This window comes from Genypterus blacodes, unplaced genomic scaffold, assembly GCF_046128005.1.
Source record: "Genypterus blacodes isolate CSIRO-AG114 ecotype Tasmania unplaced genomic scaffold, CSIRO-AGI_Gbla_v1 ptg000494l_1, whole genome shotgun sequence".
NCBI classification, from domain to species: Eukaryota; Metazoa; Chordata; class Actinopteri; order Ophidiiformes; family Ophidiidae; genus Genypterus; species Genypterus blacodes.
Genome location: NW_027467253.1, coordinates 7,501 through 27,500, shown reverse-complemented (window position 1 = coordinate 27,500; position 20,000 = coordinate 7,501). Strand labels below are relative to the sequence as shown.

At 49.0% G+C, this 20,000-nt stretch overlaps 2 protein-coding genes across 6 annotated transcripts in view; one reads left to right on the top strand and one right to left on the bottom strand.

Annotated features, from left to right (window-relative positions):
- The window catches only part of smg7 (SMG7 nonsense mediated mRNA decay factor), an 11,853-nt gene extending 7,715 nt beyond the window's left edge, over positions 1-4,138 (top strand). For 3 of the 5 annotated variants that reach the window (XM_076139983.1, XM_076139982.1, XM_076139984.1), the window contains exons 18-22: positions 374-457; positions 643-796; positions 905-1,075; positions 1,248-1,399; positions 1,478-4,138. In XM_076139983.1, the coding sequence (XP_075996098.1) occupies positions 374-457; positions 643-796; positions 905-1,075; positions 1,248-1,399; positions 1,478-1,591 (675 nt within the window). In that variant the 3' untranslated portion in view covers positions 1,592-4,138. Of the gene's footprint in view, positions 1-29; positions 180-373; positions 458-642; positions 797-904; positions 1,076-1,247; positions 1,400-1,477 lie in introns of all 5 variants that reach the window. The other 2 variants (XM_076139987.1, XM_076139986.1) reach the window with 2 other exon arrangements.
- Positions 4,139-11,233: 7,095 nt separating this feature from the next.
- The window catches only part of LOC142990268 (phospholipid phosphatase-related protein type 4-like), an 11,357-nt gene continuing 2,590 nt past the window's right edge, over positions 11,234-20,000 (bottom strand). The window contains exons 2-11 of the mRNA XM_076139990.1: positions 16,645-16,830; positions 16,268-16,397; positions 15,707-15,902; positions 15,002-15,059; positions 14,688-14,861; positions 13,932-14,067; positions 13,403-13,628; positions 12,629-13,244; positions 12,320-12,485; positions 11,234-12,111 (exon numbers count right to left, since the gene is read on the bottom strand). Coding sequence (XP_075996105.1) covers positions 11,234-12,111; positions 12,320-12,485; positions 12,629-13,244; positions 13,403-13,628; positions 13,932-14,067; positions 14,688-14,861; positions 15,002-15,059; positions 15,707-15,902; positions 16,268-16,397; positions 16,645-16,830 — 2,766 coding nt within the window. The remainder of the gene's footprint in view (positions 12,112-12,319; positions 12,486-12,628; positions 13,245-13,402; positions 13,629-13,931; positions 14,068-14,687; positions 14,862-15,001; positions 15,060-15,706; positions 15,903-16,267; positions 16,398-16,644; positions 16,831-20,000) is intronic.

Here is a 20,000-nt window from a genome sequence, read left to right as displayed (position 1 = left end):
CCTTTCCTTCTTGCTTCATCTCTAACTAGGACACCAAGAGCTCGCCTCTTCTACCTCCAGACCTGTTAAAAACTCTAGCAGATTTTGAGGAGGAGGAGGAGCTGATCTTTACTAAGCCTCCTGAGTTCTACCAGGCCTTGGCCGGCCCCCTTAGCTCCGCTCCTGGACCAAACATATTTGTATGTAGCCCCGTCTCTCATCCCTCACCCCCCGAACCGTCCCGGCTGAGCCTCCATCCCAGTCCCATCCGCTTCATTGATAACAGATTTAAAGTGATGCAGAGTTAGTTAGAGCTGAGCTGAGTCTTCTGAGTGTTCTGACTGAGCCTGACAGTGACAGGAGGCTAAACTGGTGGCTGCTCTTCTCTCTGCAGCTGCCAAACCAGGCCAGGATGGAGAGCGGCCCCGAGCCCATGAGCCAGTCTGCTCTGCTGCCTCTGTCCGGCTTCCCCATCCAGGTCAGTCCGCTCTGTCCCTGCGTCCCTCTGTCCTCTGGGGACATGTGGAACATTGTGATGAGGCTGCTCTGGTAGAGGCACAAAGCCCCAGTTAGCCAGTTAGCCAGTTAGCCAGTTAGCGTAGCTCCCTCAGGTCCCGGTGGTTGATCTGTTCCTCAGCAGTGATTCCTGTCCTCTGTGTGCAGGAGAACTACCAGAACAACAGCATGTTCAGCCAGGCGTACGGTAAGAGCCTCCCCCCCGGCCCCAAGCCCGACGCTCCCATGGTGCACCAGGAGCCCTCGCTCTACTCGCTGTTTGAGGGGACGCCCTGGTCCCCCTCCCTCCCCGCCAGCTCAGGTGGGTCTCCTTCTCTCTTACTCGGCGATGACCTCGTATTTCTGTCGGCTCTTTGCGGTGGGCGGGGCTAAACAGGCTCTGACCTCCGTGCTGTCTTGTGATTGGCAGACCACTCCACCCCGGCCAGCCAATCCCCTCACTCGTCCAACCCCAGCAGCCTGCCCTCCTCCCCCCCCACACACAACCTGGGCGCTCTGCCGTTCTCCAACTTCGGCCCCATCGGGACTCTGGACAGCCGGGACCGCAGGATCGTAGACCGCTGGAAGGCTGAGAAGAGCGGTAACACACACACACACACACACACACACAGAGACACACACGCACACACACGCACACACACACTTCTAATATCGGACGCCTTTAGATTAAAGAACAAACCTAGTTTATGAGGTCATGCTGGGCGTATGTGGCTGATTATCTGACGTGTGTGTGTGTGTGTGTGTGTGTGTAGGAGGGGTCAGTGGCTTCGGTCTGGACTACCTGCCGGCCTCAGCGGCTTCAGACACCAGCTGGCACCAGACGGGACCAGCCGGAAGCTCCTGGACCAACCAGGAGACGCCCATGGAGGAGTCGCCCTCCACCGTGCTGCTGGACAGCCTGAAGGTGAGACGCCGGGCGGCAGGAAGCCCCTCTGGCCGCTACGCCAAGCTCTGTGCTCACGCCGCTCTCTCCCCTCTGCAGTCCATCTGGTCCAGCTCCATGATGCAGCCGGGCCCGTCGGCGCTGGAGCAGCTCCTCCTGCAGCAGAAGCAGAAGCAGCAGCGAGGTCACGGCACCATGAACCCGCCCCACTGAACGGCCAGAGGCGGCGCTTTGTGTCCAGACGTCAAAACCACCACCTGGAGAAAGGGAGGAAAAAAGAAGTTTGACGAAGACGAGCTCCAACAAACAAAGGAAACTAACCGGCGAAAACGGTGGAGGCTGGGGAGGCGAACGGGCGAACGACCCGACGAGGCTGAAACTCCACCCCCACCCCTCGGCTGGCGGGGAGCGGCGACGTCCTTCCTGGATCGGAAGGCGCGGGATTAACGTCTCTTCAACCGCAGAGCCGAGCGCCGCGGCTACTGCCGGGTTTTCCTTCAACCGGCAAGATTCTGAACTTTGAGGTAATCTGAACCTTTAACCCCTTCAGCACCACACCACCACTGCCACGCCCCCTTCTGGACAGGACACACATCTCCACTCGACTTCTCCCTTTGGGAAGAAAGATCCCGTTTGGACTTCCCGGGCCGGGCCGGTCTGAGCGGTGGTGACGGAGCATCTGTTTTTAACCTCTGCACCGCTGCAGACTGAGCCAGAGAGCGTGAAGGGGGCGGCAGGGAGGAGGAGGAGGACGAGGGTGAGGAAGCCCTGAGGGACAACAAGTACAAGACTGATCCGTCTGATCTCTCCGTTCATTTGATCATTGAGGAGGAGGAAGATGAGGAAGAGGGCTCCTTGTAGCTGATTGATGAGATGAAGGAACAAAGGTGTGGGCGTCGGTTCTATATATGTGTACATACATATATATATACACACACACTCTCACACACACACACACACACACACACACACACACACACAGTTGGTTCTTACCGTGGGCCTTTTGTTTTAGCTGTCCTCTCACACGTGTGTGTCTGTAGGAACAGTAGGCGGGCGAGGACACCAGGTGTGACCACCTGACTGAGGTGGGCGGTCTTTACCGGCTCCATGGAGGAGGAAGGCCTGCGTCTGGAGGGGGGGGGGGGGGTGAAAAGAACTCCAGCGTCAGGCTCGGGGGTCGGAGTCGTCGTTAGCTTCAGAGTTTGCAGATATTAACAAACTGTATTTAGTGATTTGTTTGTAGCGTTTTAGCTTGGGGTCGTGCGTCTAACCGCTTCCTGCTTGACGGGGGAATCTTCATACTTTCAGGTTTCTCCTCTTCTTCCCCTTTATTCCTTTTGAGTAAGAAGAAAACAAGGACAGCTGCCGGCTGAACCTGCAGTGTTTAGTTTGTTTGTTTGGGTTGGTGTTCGGCCTTTTTAAAGCTTTTAAGCAGCTTCTCCCCTCGGCTCTTTGTTGTCAGCACAAGGTCACGGGCCGGCGGCGTGTACAGGTCGCCGGCTCGGCTGGAATGTTTTCCACTAACTTCTCTTCTATGACCACTACTGCATTTGCACACAGTTGACCTGAATGCAGCTAAATCCCTGTAGAGGCTGCTGAGTCTGAGCGGATGATGTCACTCTGGGGTCTGCAGGTCCATCCTGCTGACGACGCTCAAAGTGATAAGCTGGAGATTTCACAGCATTTTATGGTTTTTGGGGGGAATTTACAGATGATCTTTTGTTAGTTTGAGCATTTGGTTGCTTCTCCTCTGTGGGCCTCTGATGGACCCTCATGGATCCATGGGGCTGTTTCCTCTAGAGTTCTGCCCTCCACAATAAAAGCTGAAGGGATCTCCTGGATGCACGAGTAGAACCTTGTCTCTTCACATTTACCTTCTTTAAATGTTCTTCATGTGAGAAGGCACCCGGAAGTTACGACAGGATAGAGATCCGTGAGAAATCGGTGAAGGCGACGGGCGTTAAATCAAGCTTGATCTTCCTTCACACACCTGGATGGAGATCTGCACCGTAGTGTCCCTTTAAGTCTCCATAGTCTTTACCTAAACAACCGTAAACAAGCCAGTCACGTTGGTGCTGAAGCTTTGAGCGTCTCTGAGGCCAGCGTGGACGTTCAGACTTGAACTCCCTGAAGGTCATGATTGAGTGAAATCGCTGGTTTATCACGTGAAGGCTCTGTGGCTCCGCCCCCTCCCTGCGTTCAGGCTCCAGACCAGCAGAGAGGCATTTTTCTATCTAATATGTGTAATGGACTCATTTAGTTCCTGCATATAAAAAAAAGCCTGTTTTTATTTTCCAGTAGGGGGCGTTTTATTAAAGCAGACTTCAAAAGGATGCGTCTATTTTCTGTGATTGTGCTTTTCATGTTGCATTTAGAAAATGTATTTGAAAAATAATAAAGGTAAATATACACCAGAGTGAATGTGAGGGTGAACCTGGGCCGTCAAGCGATGAGCAGAACAAAAAGAATCTAACTACAACCGGCTCACATGTTGGACTGTACCGAACCGAGCCCCAGACCCTGTCCGGTCACCTGGGAGACCCCGGGCGGGACCGCGTCTGGATCTGGCTCGACTTTGTTTTTGAGCGAGAACAAAACGAGACTCGGAACTGCGATCGCCGCGAGGTGGCGCTGACATTCCACAGGGCGGAGCGGTGAGCGGGTTTGGACCTCTGAGGACTCGTTTGAAGGTTCTGAGGCTTTTTGTGTTTCAGTCTCTGTGGTCAGCAGCCATGAATAAATGTCAATGTTTCCCCTGTGTGCCGCCTGTTTGTTTCTCCTTTTTTTAAAGTCTCCTCGGTTCTGAGGAACAAAGTTGTGCTTTTCTTTCAACTCATTCTTTCTCTTCACCATTTCTTTATGCTATCGTTCTTTTTCTTCACCTCCTCTTCCAGTTTTTCTATTCTTCCCTTCCTCCTTCCTTTCTCCCTTTCCTTCCTTTCTATCTTTTTCTTCCTTCATTATTTTTCTTCCGCTCTTTATATCTCTTTCATTTTCTTTTCTTTTCTATTGAAAATTTCCAGAAAAGTAGCCAGTAAATTTCCCATAGTTTGCTCATAGCTTGCCTGTAGTTTGCCCCCAATTTACCTGGCATAGCTAAACTAGCCTGTAGCTTCTCTGCAGTTTGCCCAAAATGTATCCGAAATTTGCCGGTAGTTTGCCTGAAATTTATCCCAGAGAATGTCCCATAGTTTACTCACAGCCTGCCTCTAGTTTGCCAACAATTAACCCGAAATATACCTTTAATTTGCCCTTAGTTTGTCTGGTTTGCCCAAAATGTGCTAGTAGTTTGTGGGCAATTATTCCAGTGAATTTCCCGTAGTTTGCCCATAGCGACCCCAAATCTTGGGTATACTTCGCAAAATTTTCCTAAAGCTTAATTGTTAACCTTCGTTAAACTTTGGGCAAACTACAGACAAACTCCAGGCACATTTTGGGTAAATTTCGGGCAAATTAAAGGCGAAATTTCTCAACATTCGTCTGTACAAAAAATGTCGGTAAATTCAGAGCCTTAGTCTCCCAGAAGAGTTGTCTCACAGTCTCACTTCCTGAGTGTGTGACCCCCGGAAACAAGAGTCCAAATACAGGAAAGAAAGAAGGAGCAGAAGAAAGAGAGGACACACAGATGGTTTGATATCAAATCTTTATTTTGTTACAGACACACCACTGGAAAACAGAAGCCTTCGCTGGTCACTCATGGTTCGAGCACAGAGCTCACACTGTCACGTGACAGCTCCATCACTCCACACTGTCACGTGACAGCTCCGTCACTCCACTCTGTCATTCAGCTCAACACATGATGCCACAAGAAGAGATTTGAATCCAGAACAGACGTAGACGACTTTGATGTTGTGTGTTTTTGTAAAAGATGCAGTACGTCTCAGCAAAACACCAAATCAATGCTCCAGCTTACAAAAGAGGTTGGACGTAACTGTACCCACAAATCATTAAAGTGTGTAAGGATTGCCGGCATATCACTTGAATATTGTTTGGCACATACTGCCAGCATAAGACCTCATCTGGGTTACAGTAAATATGTGATATGTAGTTAATATGCGTTATAGTAGAATACAGTGCTTTGAATAGTATGGACATGTAAACATCATAATCATCATCACGTCAGCTCAGGTCACCACTTCCTGTCTGCTTTTGGCCTTTTCAAGAAAAACTTTTTAGATTTGTTTAGACTTCAGTTGTTTCCTCATGTGGTGCTGACAGCTGCAGAGCGACATGTGGAGGTGTGTGTGTTTGTGTGTGTGTGTGGTCAGTGTTCCTGCAGCCATCAGCACCTCAACGTTCAAACATCTGGGACATAAGGACTGGAGCCAGATTTTGTCGTATTTAGCGTTTTTATGACGACACAGGTTGAATTAGTCTGGAGGAACAAGTTTAAAGGAGCCAAGTTTAAAAAAAACTTCATGGAATGTTTTCTCAGTATTCTGACTTCTCCCCTCACAATCACGACTTTAATCATTGAGAAACTAATTGGGGATAAAAAAAGATTTCTGAGGTCTCAGAATTTAATTCATAAATGAAAGTCAGAACTTCACTGGACCCTGATCCGACCCGAGTCATCTCAGTTGCTGTACGTAACAATCAATACGCCAAACATTAAGAATTAAAATGGATCCATGTGGCTCCAGGCCTGGATGAAAACCTCTATGCTAAACATTAGCATTAGCCACAAAGCCAATCACCCAAACTGTGTGTCTGGGTTCATACACAGAATAATACAGATGAGTATAAAGATACAAATGTCTATTTACAGCAATAATACAAACGGTGACCCATTATAACAGCTAGCAGCTCAGGTGTTCATGTATAAATCTGATAGAAAAACAAACTCAATAACAAACTTCCAACAATAATCCACCAATAGAATCAACCGCTCATCTGGCAAAATGTAAAGATCTGCAGGGAAACTAAGTCCGAGCTCAGACTCTCTCTGTGTGTGTGTGTGTGTGTGTCAGTGTGGTCTCTGTAGGTCTCTGAATGGACCCTTATGGAAATTTCAGGAAAATGTTGTTACATTTTCTTTAAAATATCGGGCAAACTACAAGACATTGAATTACAATTTCGTAACATTTTCGTTAACTTTTTGTAAAAATTTCCATCAAAATATTCGCCACAATTTCATTAAACTTTTCGTTAGAAATTTGCCAAAATGTCATTCACTTTTCCTGGAAATTTCGTTAAAATTTCGCCAACTTTTCATTGAGTTTTGTCTGTAGTTTTGAACCTTAGACATGCGTCCATGCTACAGCTAACCTTGTTTGGACATAATTTCCTGAGAAAATCAATACATTTTGTAAAATCGCCAAAGTATCCCTTAATATATGACGCCGCTGTTCATTTCGGATCGTATTGGATCAGTCAAATATGTTCCTTTCAGTCTTAGACCCTATTGCACGCTCAGCAGTGTGTATTCGTCGTGTGTATTCTTCACGCTCACACTTCACTGTGGGACAAACCGAGCTGCCGTGTGCCTCATCAGTGATGTCACCGCTCAGTGACGGCTGCTGCTCTGATTGACTGGATGCCAAACCGACCATGCACGGGTTTGAACTCAGATGGTTGCCATGGTAATTGGCCACAAATATGACAAGCAGTTATAAAAAGTTATTTGATCACATACACTAATCAAAAATATCTATATATCATATCAATAGAGATTCAATGAAAGAAAGACAGAAAAACATGGCTATCTGACTTCTGTGTTATAAAGCGTCAGCAGCATATGAACATGTGAGGCCATGTGTGTCACATTAGGTAGCATAAAGAGAACTAACATCACTAACCGGGTCCCCTTTCTATGCACATACATGCATGAGAAGGTGAAGAACAACCACAGAGATCAACCAAAGCCAGCTCACATGAAAGGGGACCTTTGTACAGATTTCCATTTTAGTTTGAGATTTGTTTTTAAATCTTTGCAAAGCTTTACTGTGAAAGAAACCATAAAGATGTACATAAACATGCATGTTAGAGATGGATTCTGATTTGAATAAGGCCATGTTTTATTCTGAATACCTCATAATCAGATTGAATTAGACATAAATGGAAGTAAATGTACTCTGAGTAACAGAAATTGATTATGTGACTGCAGATAAACTGAAATATAAACTCAGGTATATTCAGCTGATGAGGGTGAGTCACAGCTCAGAGCTCAAACTGCTGTCTCTGTGGATTCATGTGTGTTGTGTGTGTGCGTGTGTGTGTGTGTGTGATGGATTTTGTCTGACCAGCAGACGAGTTTATTTGCTTCTAACACAATTTGAGTGTTAACAGCAATAATTCCAATAAGAGCGTCAGTAGAAGTAAATTAAGATTCTAACCAAGACGCACGTGATGAAGGAAAAAGGAAAAGCAGGATCCATGTGGATTGTTTTGTTTCCCTCAGATATTGATCTCAGAAACACAAAATTGTGCAGATGTTGCACCCACAGTCTAACTGATGGTCTTTAGCAGGAACATATTGATGAGCTCATCACATCTGTGCCTGCAGCCTGGAATAGCTCCGTGCCTGGTGACATCAGTCTGCATCATCATCTGGAGATCTCCTTCTCCTCATCTGGACCTCCATGAACCCTCAGGAGATCAAAGCATTTAAGATCAGTACAACAAATCCATAACCTCTCACATTTCAATCCAAAAAGTGCCCAGGTTTCCTCTTCCTCCTGAACCTTACAGGCTCCGCCCCCACACAGTTGACCTCGCCCTAAAGCCAATCTGGCTCTGCCCAGCTTTGCACTGGATGATTGACTTGTGACACTCAGTGTTTCTGTTTATAGAGGCTAAGTTGACTGACTGACTGACTGACTGACTGTAGTATCTACACCTTTGACCTTGTGCTTGTTATGAATCATCACATCACCTCATCCAACATGACACCATATTCCACAATAAAGTACAGATTTCATTTAAAACATCTTCAGAACCAAAACAATCCCAAGTTCACTTTGATCGTTAAAGCTGTGCCTTTACAAACTAGAGCTCATATCTCATCTCTTATCTATCATATCAAAATAGAAGTTCTCCCCCAAGTACTTGTGTTTATAAATGACTCATTTCAAACTTTAACTTATTAACAACAACTACTTAAGACTAATTTCTAAGTGCTTTGCCTGTCAGAGTCTCTCACACTGAGCTGATTCTCAAACTGAGCTCAGGCTCAAACTGAGCTGAGTCTCAAACTCTGTTTTACTAAATACTTAATATTGTGGCGTAGTTTCAGCAGAACTTTTTCTGTTTCTTACTTTGCATTATTTATGTTTTGATTTCTTTGAGAAAGCAAATCAATGCTTGTCTCGGCTGTAAAATCTGAGATCGATCTGCTGTGTGTCTGTTTGTCTGTCAGGTCAAACATATGGGTTCATATTGATAACTGTGCTAGAAGTCATTTCAAATGAAGTTATTACTAATTACAAGTTTCCATTTAGAAAAATAGTCCCTCTGCTGTAACTATGTGCTAGCCTAGCAACTGTGTTGCTATGTAACCAATGGCAGCCGAGTCAAACCTGCTAGCTAGCATCATATTTGCGAAATGAATAAACAGCTGACACGTTTTTCTCAGGTTGCTAGGTGATGCTAGTGTGTAGCTAGCTAGGAGCGCTGGCAACTGTAGATATCTAGATATCTATAGATCTATAGATATCTATAGAGTGATACAAAGAAGCTTGGCTGTGTGAGACAGCAGCAAACTATGTTATCAAGTTCAGTGGTCATTATTAACAAAGTAGGGAAGGTAGAATGCAGAGAATGACCACAATCAGAATTAGGATTAGGATTGCAGATGTGAGAGGAGTCCAGACTAGAGAGGAGTCCAGACTAGAGAGGAGTCTGGAGTAGAGGGGTCTGGAGTCTGGTCCTCCTCTCACGCTATAGAGCACTCATCACAGGAAACTCCTCTCTCCTCTCCTCTCCCCTACGTCTCCTCTCCTCTCTCCTCTCACACAGTTGATGTCTAAATGATCAATCGAGCCATAATCAGGTCCAATTATCAATAATAACTACGACTAAAATGTTGAACCACACCAAAGGTTTAAGAGCACAAATGAATGAGGTCTTCATCACTTTGAAGTGTTAGAAGAAGTCTCCTCCATCCAGCACCTCCACACTCACACACCTCCTCCTCCACCATCATCATCATCATCATCATCATCATCATCATCGTCACCTTGCTCTCTCTACGCAGTCACCTGACTTTTCTTTGCCTCTACAGTCGTATCTCACACACACCAGGTAGTATCTGCTGAACATCCCATAATGTCCACAGGCCTCATCTGATCTCCTCTTGAGGTTTTGTACGTAGATGGACGCCCGGCTAATCTCTGAATGGCGTCTGAAGTGACTTCCTGTGTTGCTCAGCAGAGAGCAGCAGTGTCACTCACAGGTAACTCATGGATCTGTGATCAGACGCTGTGACGCCTGGAGCTCCTGGTGTGTTTGTGTGAAGAGGAGACGGAGAAAAGCTTTAACAAGATGAAGAGCGGCTCCGTCTCCACCTTACAGATGGAAAGAAGCCAAGCAAGCGGAGCTGGTGGCCATCAGAAGAATAAAGGTCTGTCTTTTATTAGCAGATGGAGGAAAGATTGGGACGGCGGCCAACAGTTACTATGGTAACTCTACTTCCTTCACTTCACTTCCTTCACTCAGCTCCGTTCCCATCAGCTGAGCTCACGTTGAGCTGATTCACGTTTGTCTGAACGCTCTTAGAACACGATGCTCCTAACAGTGAAACGCGGACAGTAGGTCGTGGAAAGCCCTTACTTTGGATCTCCATCTCACAGGATGAAGGGAGCCAGGATCTCCATCTCACAGGATGAAGGGAGCCAGGATCTCCATCTCACAGGATGAAGGGAGCCAGGATCTCCATCTCACAGGATGAAGGGAGCCAGGATCTCCATCTCACAGGATGAAGGGAGCCAGGATCTCCATCTCACAGCATGAAGGGAGCCAGGATCTCCATGTCACAGGATGAAGGACACCAGTCTGATCCAACATCATTTCATGGAATCGTTGACATTTAAAAGTTAAACCATGTGGACTTTTTAAAAACCTGCCTGTTTGGCCTCAAACACAGCGACTCTCTCCCTGTAGCCCAGACACACTGAGGACCGTGGTCACACACACACTATGTACACACACGGCACAGGTATGGATCTTAAATGTAAATATACACTAATGTCACATCATTACAGTAGAAAGGTTATAATAGAGTGAGACACCTCGCCTGTATACTGGTATAAATGCGGCTGATATAAATGTTCATTGACTCACAGCGGGGGGCGGAGCTTAATCCGTCCCTACTGGCTGTGAGACAGACGGAGGAGGTGCTGCTCCCTCCCCGTGACGCCGTTTAACCCTTTCATCCTTGTGCCTTTAAGTAAGTGCACTAAATTTGTTAGATTTACAAAATGAGAACAATCTGGACTGCTGGCTCCAAAAATACACTAGAAAGACTCAAACTCAGGGCTCTGAACAGTGGGCTCAGATCTTTGGCCTCTCCTCGTTGGTCGGCTGGAGAGCAGGGTCATGGGAGCTAGAATGGCTCGGGACCCAAAGTAGATCAAGGATCTATTGAGAATATAAGCATTGAAAGGAAAGCCATCATTTCACTTTAGGGACCAGACCAGCGCCTGGTGAGGCCTGAGGGACCAGCAGAGGGGCTGTGGGCGGGACTAATGCTTTCAAATCATCATTTACTGGCCAAGCACTGGCTGTGGGTGGAGTCAACCGGCTGTATCTATAAACAAAGAGGAGGTTGTTCCACACGGTGGCCCCCCTTTGCTCTGACGAGTCAAAGACCAAAGAGGGGCCACAGGGACGCGTGGAGTGACTTTAGCTCTGGATGTGTCACTCTTTGTAAGCTAACCCCAGAGTGGGGGGCGGAGTGTGAGTCAGGATGGGGCGGGGTAGGGTGGGGGGCGGAGTCGGGCCGGGGCGTCCGAACATCCCCTGCATTTGCCGGGCGGGGTGGTTGGGGTTGTCTTGAAAACGAATGAGGTTGTCATGGAAACGGACGCTGCTCTCATTGGCGTCGTCGCAGAGGCGGTGGTTGCTGTGGAGGTCGGGGGTGGGGCCGCGGTCGGGGGCGTGGACCATGTTGCCGGCGCTCTTCCTCTTCAGCGTGGACTCGCGGCTGGACGAGGCCACAGATTGGCAGTCGGAGCCGCCGTCGCTGCTGGCCGCCGTCCCCTCCACCGGGGTGACCCTGATGGTGGTGACGGCCTGAGGGTGGGGGTGGAAGGGAGGGGCGAAGGTGTTGGGAGCATAAATGTTGTTGGGGCCGGGGTTGAAATTCAGGTGGATGTTATTAAAATTTGGATTATTGGGGATAAAGTTGGCGTGATGGAGGTTGTTGGGGTTACCGGGGTTACCGGGGTGGAAAGGGTGTAACGGGTGGACAACGTGCGGATGATGGGAGTAAAGAACTGCTCCTCCTCCTCCATCTCCTCCGTCTCCTCCTCCGCCTCCTTCACACTCCATTTCCATCCCTGTCACACTCCTCCGTCCGTCCCCTGACCCACCATCCCTCAGCGAATCACAGCTGTCCGTGTGTCTGTTCAGGTCGTTGAGCGTGAAAGCCGATTGGCGGAGAGACGGCCGTTGTTCCGGGGGTCTCCATCGCCAGGAGCCGCTGCCGTCGGTGCTGGGGGGCTTCACCACAGGTTTGTGGCCTCGGCTCTCTGGGTGAGCGTCAACACGAACAATACTGCCACTTCTCTCCAAACCTAAATAAAGCAGAGAGTTAGGGTTAATATTCATGTTACAAAAGGTTAGGAATGTGTGAAGACGTAAACATTACAAACGGGTGTGCTGCTTATTGTTCAGATTCTAAGAAGTGAATGAACATCATGTAAACAAAATGGTGTCATGGTGTCGTTTGTGTGCACGGTCAATCTAAAGTTGGGTCATGAGTGAAGTGGAACAGAGACGGACCTCCTCCTCCTCCTCCTCCCATCATTCCAGTGGTGGAAGCAGGCGGTGATGGGTCCTGGTCCATCAGGGCCCGGTACCGGATGGATCCGGTGCAGCTGACGGTGCTGCCCCCATCCTCAGAGCGGGGGGAGTAGATGAGACCCTGCTGCTTGGATAGGGCTATCACCTGGAACAAGAGGCAGACACACCAAGACTCACACACCTGAGCTGTCACATCTGATCACACCGGTGTTACCATGGCGTCAGGAGGATTATTATAATGATCATCAGATCTGTAAAGGTGTGTGTGTGTGTGTGTGGCTCACAGACCTGCATGAGTCTGGGCTGCCCCCCCGCACTGAGGGGTCTGCAGGGGAGGGTGGTCTTCTCTGCCACTCGCAGCCACTTCTCCCTCACTGACCCGCCCCCGTCCATGATGCTGTCCTCCGATTCGCTCTCCAGATCCTTGATGGCCGGGTTATCCTCCTCGGGAATGTGAACTAACTGGGAGGAGCCTGGCCGCGATTGGATAGACACTCTGGCCCCGCCGGCCAATCCCGTGCTTCCGTTATGGACCATGTGGTTGTGATTGGCCATTGGAACGGAGCTGGCTGCTAGCTTCATGTAATGAGCCGGGATGTGGGCGCCGACACGCAGCTCCGCTTCAGGACCCGTGGCCGATGTGAGGTGGACGGCGGCCCGGAGCTCCGCCTCCAAGCCCATGGCAGAGGGCTCAGAGGAGCAGCGCAGCTCCATGTTCCTCTGGGGAGAGGAAGAGGAAGATGGCCGTATGCCATCCATCACCTGGAGTGACAGCTTCCTGTTGTCATTCTTATTCTTCCACTGGCTAAGGAGCTGTTTGGACCGGGTTGAGTCCATTGAGGCGTGGATGGAGGCGTGGCGCCGAGGAACCCGTCCTTCCTCCAATGACGAGCCTCCGTGAGACCTGGAGGAAGGACACACACACACACACACACACACACACACACACACACACACACACACACACACACACATCAGCAACCAGGCAGAAGGAGATCAGGGCTGATGAGTTAAAACTATAACAAAGATAACATTTGACACATAAACTACCAAAGACTCGACCTTGGCAGTGTGCTGCTGTTGAAGGTCATCATGTTGTCACGGTTACCCAGAGGACTGGGCGGAGTTATGACCTCCACCTCAGCGCTGGCTCTCTTCAGATTGCTCAGAGAGGGCTCGCGGTAGGAGGAGCTTCGCGTCAGCATCGGCTCCGCTTGGTTGGGGGACAGGATGTGGGAGGAGGTCCTGGTGAGAATGGTCTCTGGGCCGGGAACCAGAGGGTAATGTCCTACCAGAACCAGAACCAGAACCAGAACCAGGAGGCTCAGCATGAATGTGACTCATAAACAAACCAGACTGGAGAAACATCTTCTTACCAAATGACCAATTCCATGTTTGTTTGTTAAGTTGGAACACATATTTGCTCCACTTTAAATGGACCTTTAAGTTCTGCCCTCCACAATAAAAGCTCGAGGTATCTCCTCACTAACAGAAGTGTGTTTGACTATAATGAGGCCTCATCTAGAGATCCATGACAACATACAAGGGTCAGAGTTACTGTAGGATGGAGCTCCATGACAACGTGTCATACCTGGGTGGCTGTTGCTAGCAGCTGATTGGCTGACATTGGGCAGAGAGGAGAGGGGGGGCTCTCTCAGGCTGGGGGCAGGGGGGGGACTTCTGGACCGGTCTTCACTTGGCTGGAAATTCCCCACCGCATAAAGACCCTACACACACACACACACACACACACACACACACACACACATCTAGAGTGAACATACTGAACTGTCACAGGAAGAGAAAGGTTTTCTTCCACACAGTTACATAATGATGCTTTGATAGCGAAGATATTTATCTCTGAATAACAATGATCTATAAAATACCTTTACACACACACACACACACACACAGCATCTATAGTGTCACACAGAAGTGCAGTTATGTAGCTGGTTGTGTGTTTGGATCAGACTCAGATATCTGTGATGATCTAATATCAGCCGGTGACATCGATCTGAAACCAAACCAAACGTGTGGGAAGTATGAGAGGGCTGGAGTGTGTGTGTGTGTGTGTGTGTGTGTATCTGCTCATATATCTAACTGCTTGTGTTGAGATGCCTGTGTGTGTGTGTGGGCGCGTGTGTGTGGGCTGGACAGCGACGGCGTGTGGGAGGTGTTCAGTATATTGTTTTATCTCCTACAGCGAGTTCACCATCCAACCCAACAACCACCGGCTCTGCATACCAACGCCACACTGCACAGGAACAACACGCTTCATCAGGCCTCTCTCAGCTCAGCTCAGTGGTATCCCATAGAAACCCAAACCTCACCAAAGCGTAGCTCTCACCAGGTAAATGGCGATGGCTGCTCCCAGTAACCACCCAAAGTAAACATCTACAGGATGGTTCCTGAACTGGATGATCCTGGTCAACCCGGCCAGGATGGCCAGCATGACGAAGGTGAAGACGAGCAGAGGCTTCAGCAGCTTGGCCGAGTCCGTCAGCACCGTGTTGAAGTACATCTGGAATACACAACACAACATCTGGGCTCATCCTCGCTGTACCTCTGCACCTCTGTGTTTGAGAGGAGAGAGCTTGATTCATGCGTGTGTGCGTGTGTGTGTGTGTGTGTGTGTGTGTGTGTGTGTGTGTTTCCACTCACTGAGATGTAGACAGCAGCGAAGGCAGCCAGAGTTGCATGCTGGGAAGGGAAAGATTTCCTACAGAGAGAGAAAGGCAGTGTTCTTAATGTTGATAACCATGGCGACCACACAGACAGCTGAGGACAAGACTGAATATTCATCTGGAACACACACACCTGACTTTCAAAGAAGCTGGACAGACAGTGTGTGTGTTTGTGTGTGTGTGTGTGTGTGTGTGTGTGTGTGTGTGTGTGTGTGTGTGTGTGTGTGTGTGTGTATGTGTGTGTGTGTGGGGGCCCCAGCAGGTGTTGTATAGATGCAGTGTGTGTAGGATGAGGATGATCATGTCCTGTATGCATAGATAATATAACACATTTTGTTCTATGGAGTGACTCAGACTATACTTGACCACACGGCCCCTCTTTGTGGTTACCATGGTTATTTACATTCAGATGGACAGGAAATGAAGACGGAATATCTCAAGAAAAAAGGTACGAATGGAAAGAGAATGAAGTCAAAGTATTATGAGGATTCAAGTTACACACACGCACGCACGCACGCACGCACGCACGCACGCACGCACGCACGCACGCACGCACGCACGCACGCACGCACGCACGCACGCACGCACGCACGCACGCACGCACGCACGCACGCACGCACACAGGCATACACGCACACACACACACACACACACACACACACACACACACACACACACACACCTCCCGGCGTTGATGAGCCCCACATCCTGTCCGGAGCAGATATCCTCCAGTATGAAAGCTTCATCGCAGCTGGACACGTTAATGTGGGTCAGGTTGGGTTTGCACACATCCAGCCAGTAGGGGGCGTGCTGACCGGTGGACAGCTGGAGGATATCTGTGATCAGAGCCGTCACACACAGCCCGAAGATGTGGACGCCTGTGGAAACAAAGACATGTGACTGCAGCACACAGGCAGAGAGGAGACCTGGACATCCTGCTCCTCATCCTGACTTCCACACACACACTGCTTCCTGTAGGACTCTCACACAGTTTGTCTTAATACTTTCACAAACACTCCATATTGACACGGACATCCAGGTCAGTGTGGAGCTGTTTGATCCGTCCCTGGGCTTCTCTGCAGTAAAGTAGGTCAGATGTGTCTCTGGACTCCTCTCCTCCTCCACACGCACTCAGCCCACTTCTGTCTGTGTGAGGTGTGTGTGTGTGTGTGTGTGTGTGTGAGAGAACGCTCTGCCTGCTCGGTCACGTATGGAGCGTGTCGGCACACGCCTGAGCCCCCACCTATGAAGCGCACTGCTCGACGGATGTAGGAGTTGAAGTTGCAGCCGGCGGCGCTGATGTTGGCCTCGGTCTGACTGGCGGACGACCTCCTGGACAGGTAGCAGTACAGAATGGCTTCTCCTATCAGAATCTAGAGGAAGAGGAAGAGGAAGAGGCAGGTATAAGGTCGATGCAGGTTGTGCAGTATGGAGCCGTATGGAACGAGAGTGGAGGCTAAGGTCACACAACAGTCTCTGCTTGATGGATCCTCAGAGGTCAGGAGGTCAGGTCAGGATGTTTCCTCCTGTGTTGGTTTGTCTGATTAGCTGCATGTTGGACATGAAGTGAAGAGGAAGCTTCAACATTACAGCACTACACGCAGAAGTGTGTGGCTTTACCGTGACGGTGGGAGCGGCGAAGGCCAAGCTGAAGAGAAGAGGCAGAGGGCAGACTTCCTGTCTGGGCAGGATGTAGGGCAGAGACAGACTGCGGTCATTACAGCTGTACCCCGAATGCACCGGCTGGAAAATGTCCGTTAGCTCCAGGAAGTAAAGGCTGACGACAGAGGAGGCCAGGATGGGGAGCTGGAACCAAGAAGGAGCAAAACAAAACGGTTAGAGAGCTTCAAGCACAACTGGAGGTGCGTCTGTCTCTCTCTCTCTCTCTTCTCTCACTCACTCAGAACACCAAAGTGAATTCTGATGACTGGATACATTGATACAGCCGTCACATCTTCACGTCTCCACACTGAGCCTGTCCCCTCAGATGTGGAGCAGCCTCACACACATTAGAGACTCTTTAAAGCTCTGTAGCGGCCCAGATGACGAGGATGATGGATCACAGTGTACCAGCTGTTTTTCTAAAATTAGAAGCTGCGTCGTCCTTTGCTTCCCTGCTGTTCAAATGATCAAACACATGATCTGCCTTCTGCCTGAGGGATCCATATATACAAAGATAATTGGATAAAGACTTATTAGATGTGAAATGCTCTCTGTTTTCACACTGTAGACTCAGTGTGTGTGTGTGTGTGTGTGTGTGTGTGTGTGTAGCTGGTAGCCACGATTACTCAGCCGTGCTGTCGGTCCCTCATCATCCTTTAATTAACACGTTTCCTAAATCCTGCCTCTTCCTGTCTACTGACAGCAAACAAAGCCAATTATGCAAAAGTCAGTATGTGTGGGATTCCAGCAAAATCAAACACATATGGAGCCTGAACAACAATCACAAACGTGGGACAAGTGAGCCCTGGCTCTGTGTGTGTGTGTGTGTGTGTGTGTGTGTGTGTGTGTGTGTGTACCCTAGGCTCCTTCGTCTTAAACCTACGGTGCAAATTTTCAACAATTTCCTCAATCGATAGTTGGACCTCCTTCACATTGAATAATGGATGAATTGTAATCATGACATCACATCACATCAGCTCAGATCAGGGTGAGAGGTACTGAGGTCACATCTCTGGACTTCCTGCTCCATATTTGGTGCCACCTGCTGTATAGAAGGTGAGACTTCTTCACATGAAGTCACGTCATGGAAACACGACTGCAACATTCAACATTCAGCTTGTGTCCCATCAGCCTTCATCCTCCTCCTCCTCCTCCTCCTGCTCCCACAGCCTCCGGTCTCCAGAGTGAGCTCACGTTCAGCGGGTCAGGTCGCACACGGGCTGACGCAGCAGGAGAATCGTTACAGCTGCAGCTAATGGCCTGAAAAAGTGGAGGGAATAAAAAGTAATTGGCTGTGGAGGATCAGCGGTGATGTTCCAGACCAGCAAACTCTACTCTGTGCTCAGGTTGGATCTGATGCAGGGACCAGGTGATGTGGCCTATGACCTTTGAACCATACCTCATACAGTCCAAGTTCATCCATTTTGTGTCTCCTCATACAATTTTGGGTGAAATGTTAGAGACTTTGACACGAAGACGAACATCTGGATCAAAGCCACACTCCACCTGATGGAGACGCTATAACAACAACAGGGGAGGGGGGGGCTCCTTCAGCAGAGGAGAGAAAATGGCTGCAGAGAGCCGAGGCAGGAGAAACAGCCACCAACAGGGAGTTCCACTAAATGGACGATATGTACAGACGAGCTCAATCACACAGTTAGGCATGAAGGTTAATCTCTCTGCACACACACACACACACACACACACACACACACACAGCCATCATGTGCTCCCACCGTCACTCACATGAATCCAGCTCAAGCCTTATACGGTAATTAGCTCATATCTTCCTTAAACGTCTTCAGGGTGAATCTGTGATGAGGGAATACGACATGATGATCGTCTCAAAGCCTCAGCTGCACACAGAGAGGAAGCCAGGCTGCTGGAGGAATGTTTCTCTCCTCTTAATGTCTCTAGTCCTGAACACACAGATATAAAAATACACTCCATTCAGCGGGCCATGTTGCCTAGCAGCCAGTTAGTGGGTAGGATGGTGTGACAGTGTGTGAGATGGAAAACACAGGAGGGAGAGATCAGCTCTGTCAGGATGCTACAAAAGAGATCCAGACTCCACTTATCGTGTCACGCACTGCTTCGCTTTGTGACAAAGAGACAAACCGGTCCAACACTGAGATGCATCCACCTTTACTGCCCACTTTAGGAGCAGCGCTCAGTCCGCACAGCGATGCCACACTAACACACACCAACCCCATTCTATCTCTGAGTGAAGGTGGCACTGTGGGCATTCAGGCCAAACACCAAGCAGACATGTTTGTTTCACTTTCTGACTCGTGAGAGCCGCTGGATTCTGGATCTCACCAGGCTTAGAGTCAGAAAGGTCAAACTCCTCCAGACTGTTGAACTGAATAAGGACCGTTTACATGAAGGCTGTCAGGATTATAAACTATTCCATTTAAAATCACCATCAATCAAACATGCATGTAAAGGATTGTTCAGCAGGCAGAGGCCCCGGCCCCGTGGGGGGTCAGGGGGGGCCAGGGGGGGCCATGAAGTTCTCTCACCAAACATCAGACCACAACAGCAACAGAAGGTTCAGCAATTTACTACAGCTGAGGGGCGGAGCCACAAACGTCCAGGAGGAGGTTTGTCTGTGGACGCTTCTCATGAGATTGGAAATATGCAGTTTTCATTTCTTCTTCTAGTCTCTTTAATGTGGCGGACACATACTCATGCACGGACGTACACGTACACATATACACGTACATCCACGACTCAATTAATCACCCAGATAATCAGTAGATGAATTATGGGTTTGCTGTATTTGGTTTGTGAAGTTTCACTGAGCAGGCGGCAGGGAAACTTTCCATCAGCAGCACCTTCACACTCACATTCACACAAACTGGCAGTTTAGAGCTGCATATTCTCCTGCCTGTGGGAGGGAAGACACCCCCCCTACACACACACACACACACACACACACACACACACTTCCACAATTCAACACACCACCATTCTGCTCTGAGCATCAAGCCAAAAGTGAGCAGAGAGGCGTTCTGGCTCACAGAGAAACCAAAGACGTTCAGCTTCTACATCAACGCTCGGGAAGAGAAGTCGGCCTGAACGTGGTCGCACTCACACGTCCTGCTTCCTTCATCTTAGTGATGAAGAAGTAGAAGAAATGCTTCAATCTACATTTAAAACCATGAAGCTGAACACCAAACAAGTCAGAAGGTTTTTATGTAACATAACGCTTCTGATCCAAACTGATATGGAACTGCCCTCACAGAACAGGAGGTGGAGCAGGAAGTGGGACAGGAGGTGGAGGTGGAGGAGGAGGTGGAACAGGAAGTGGA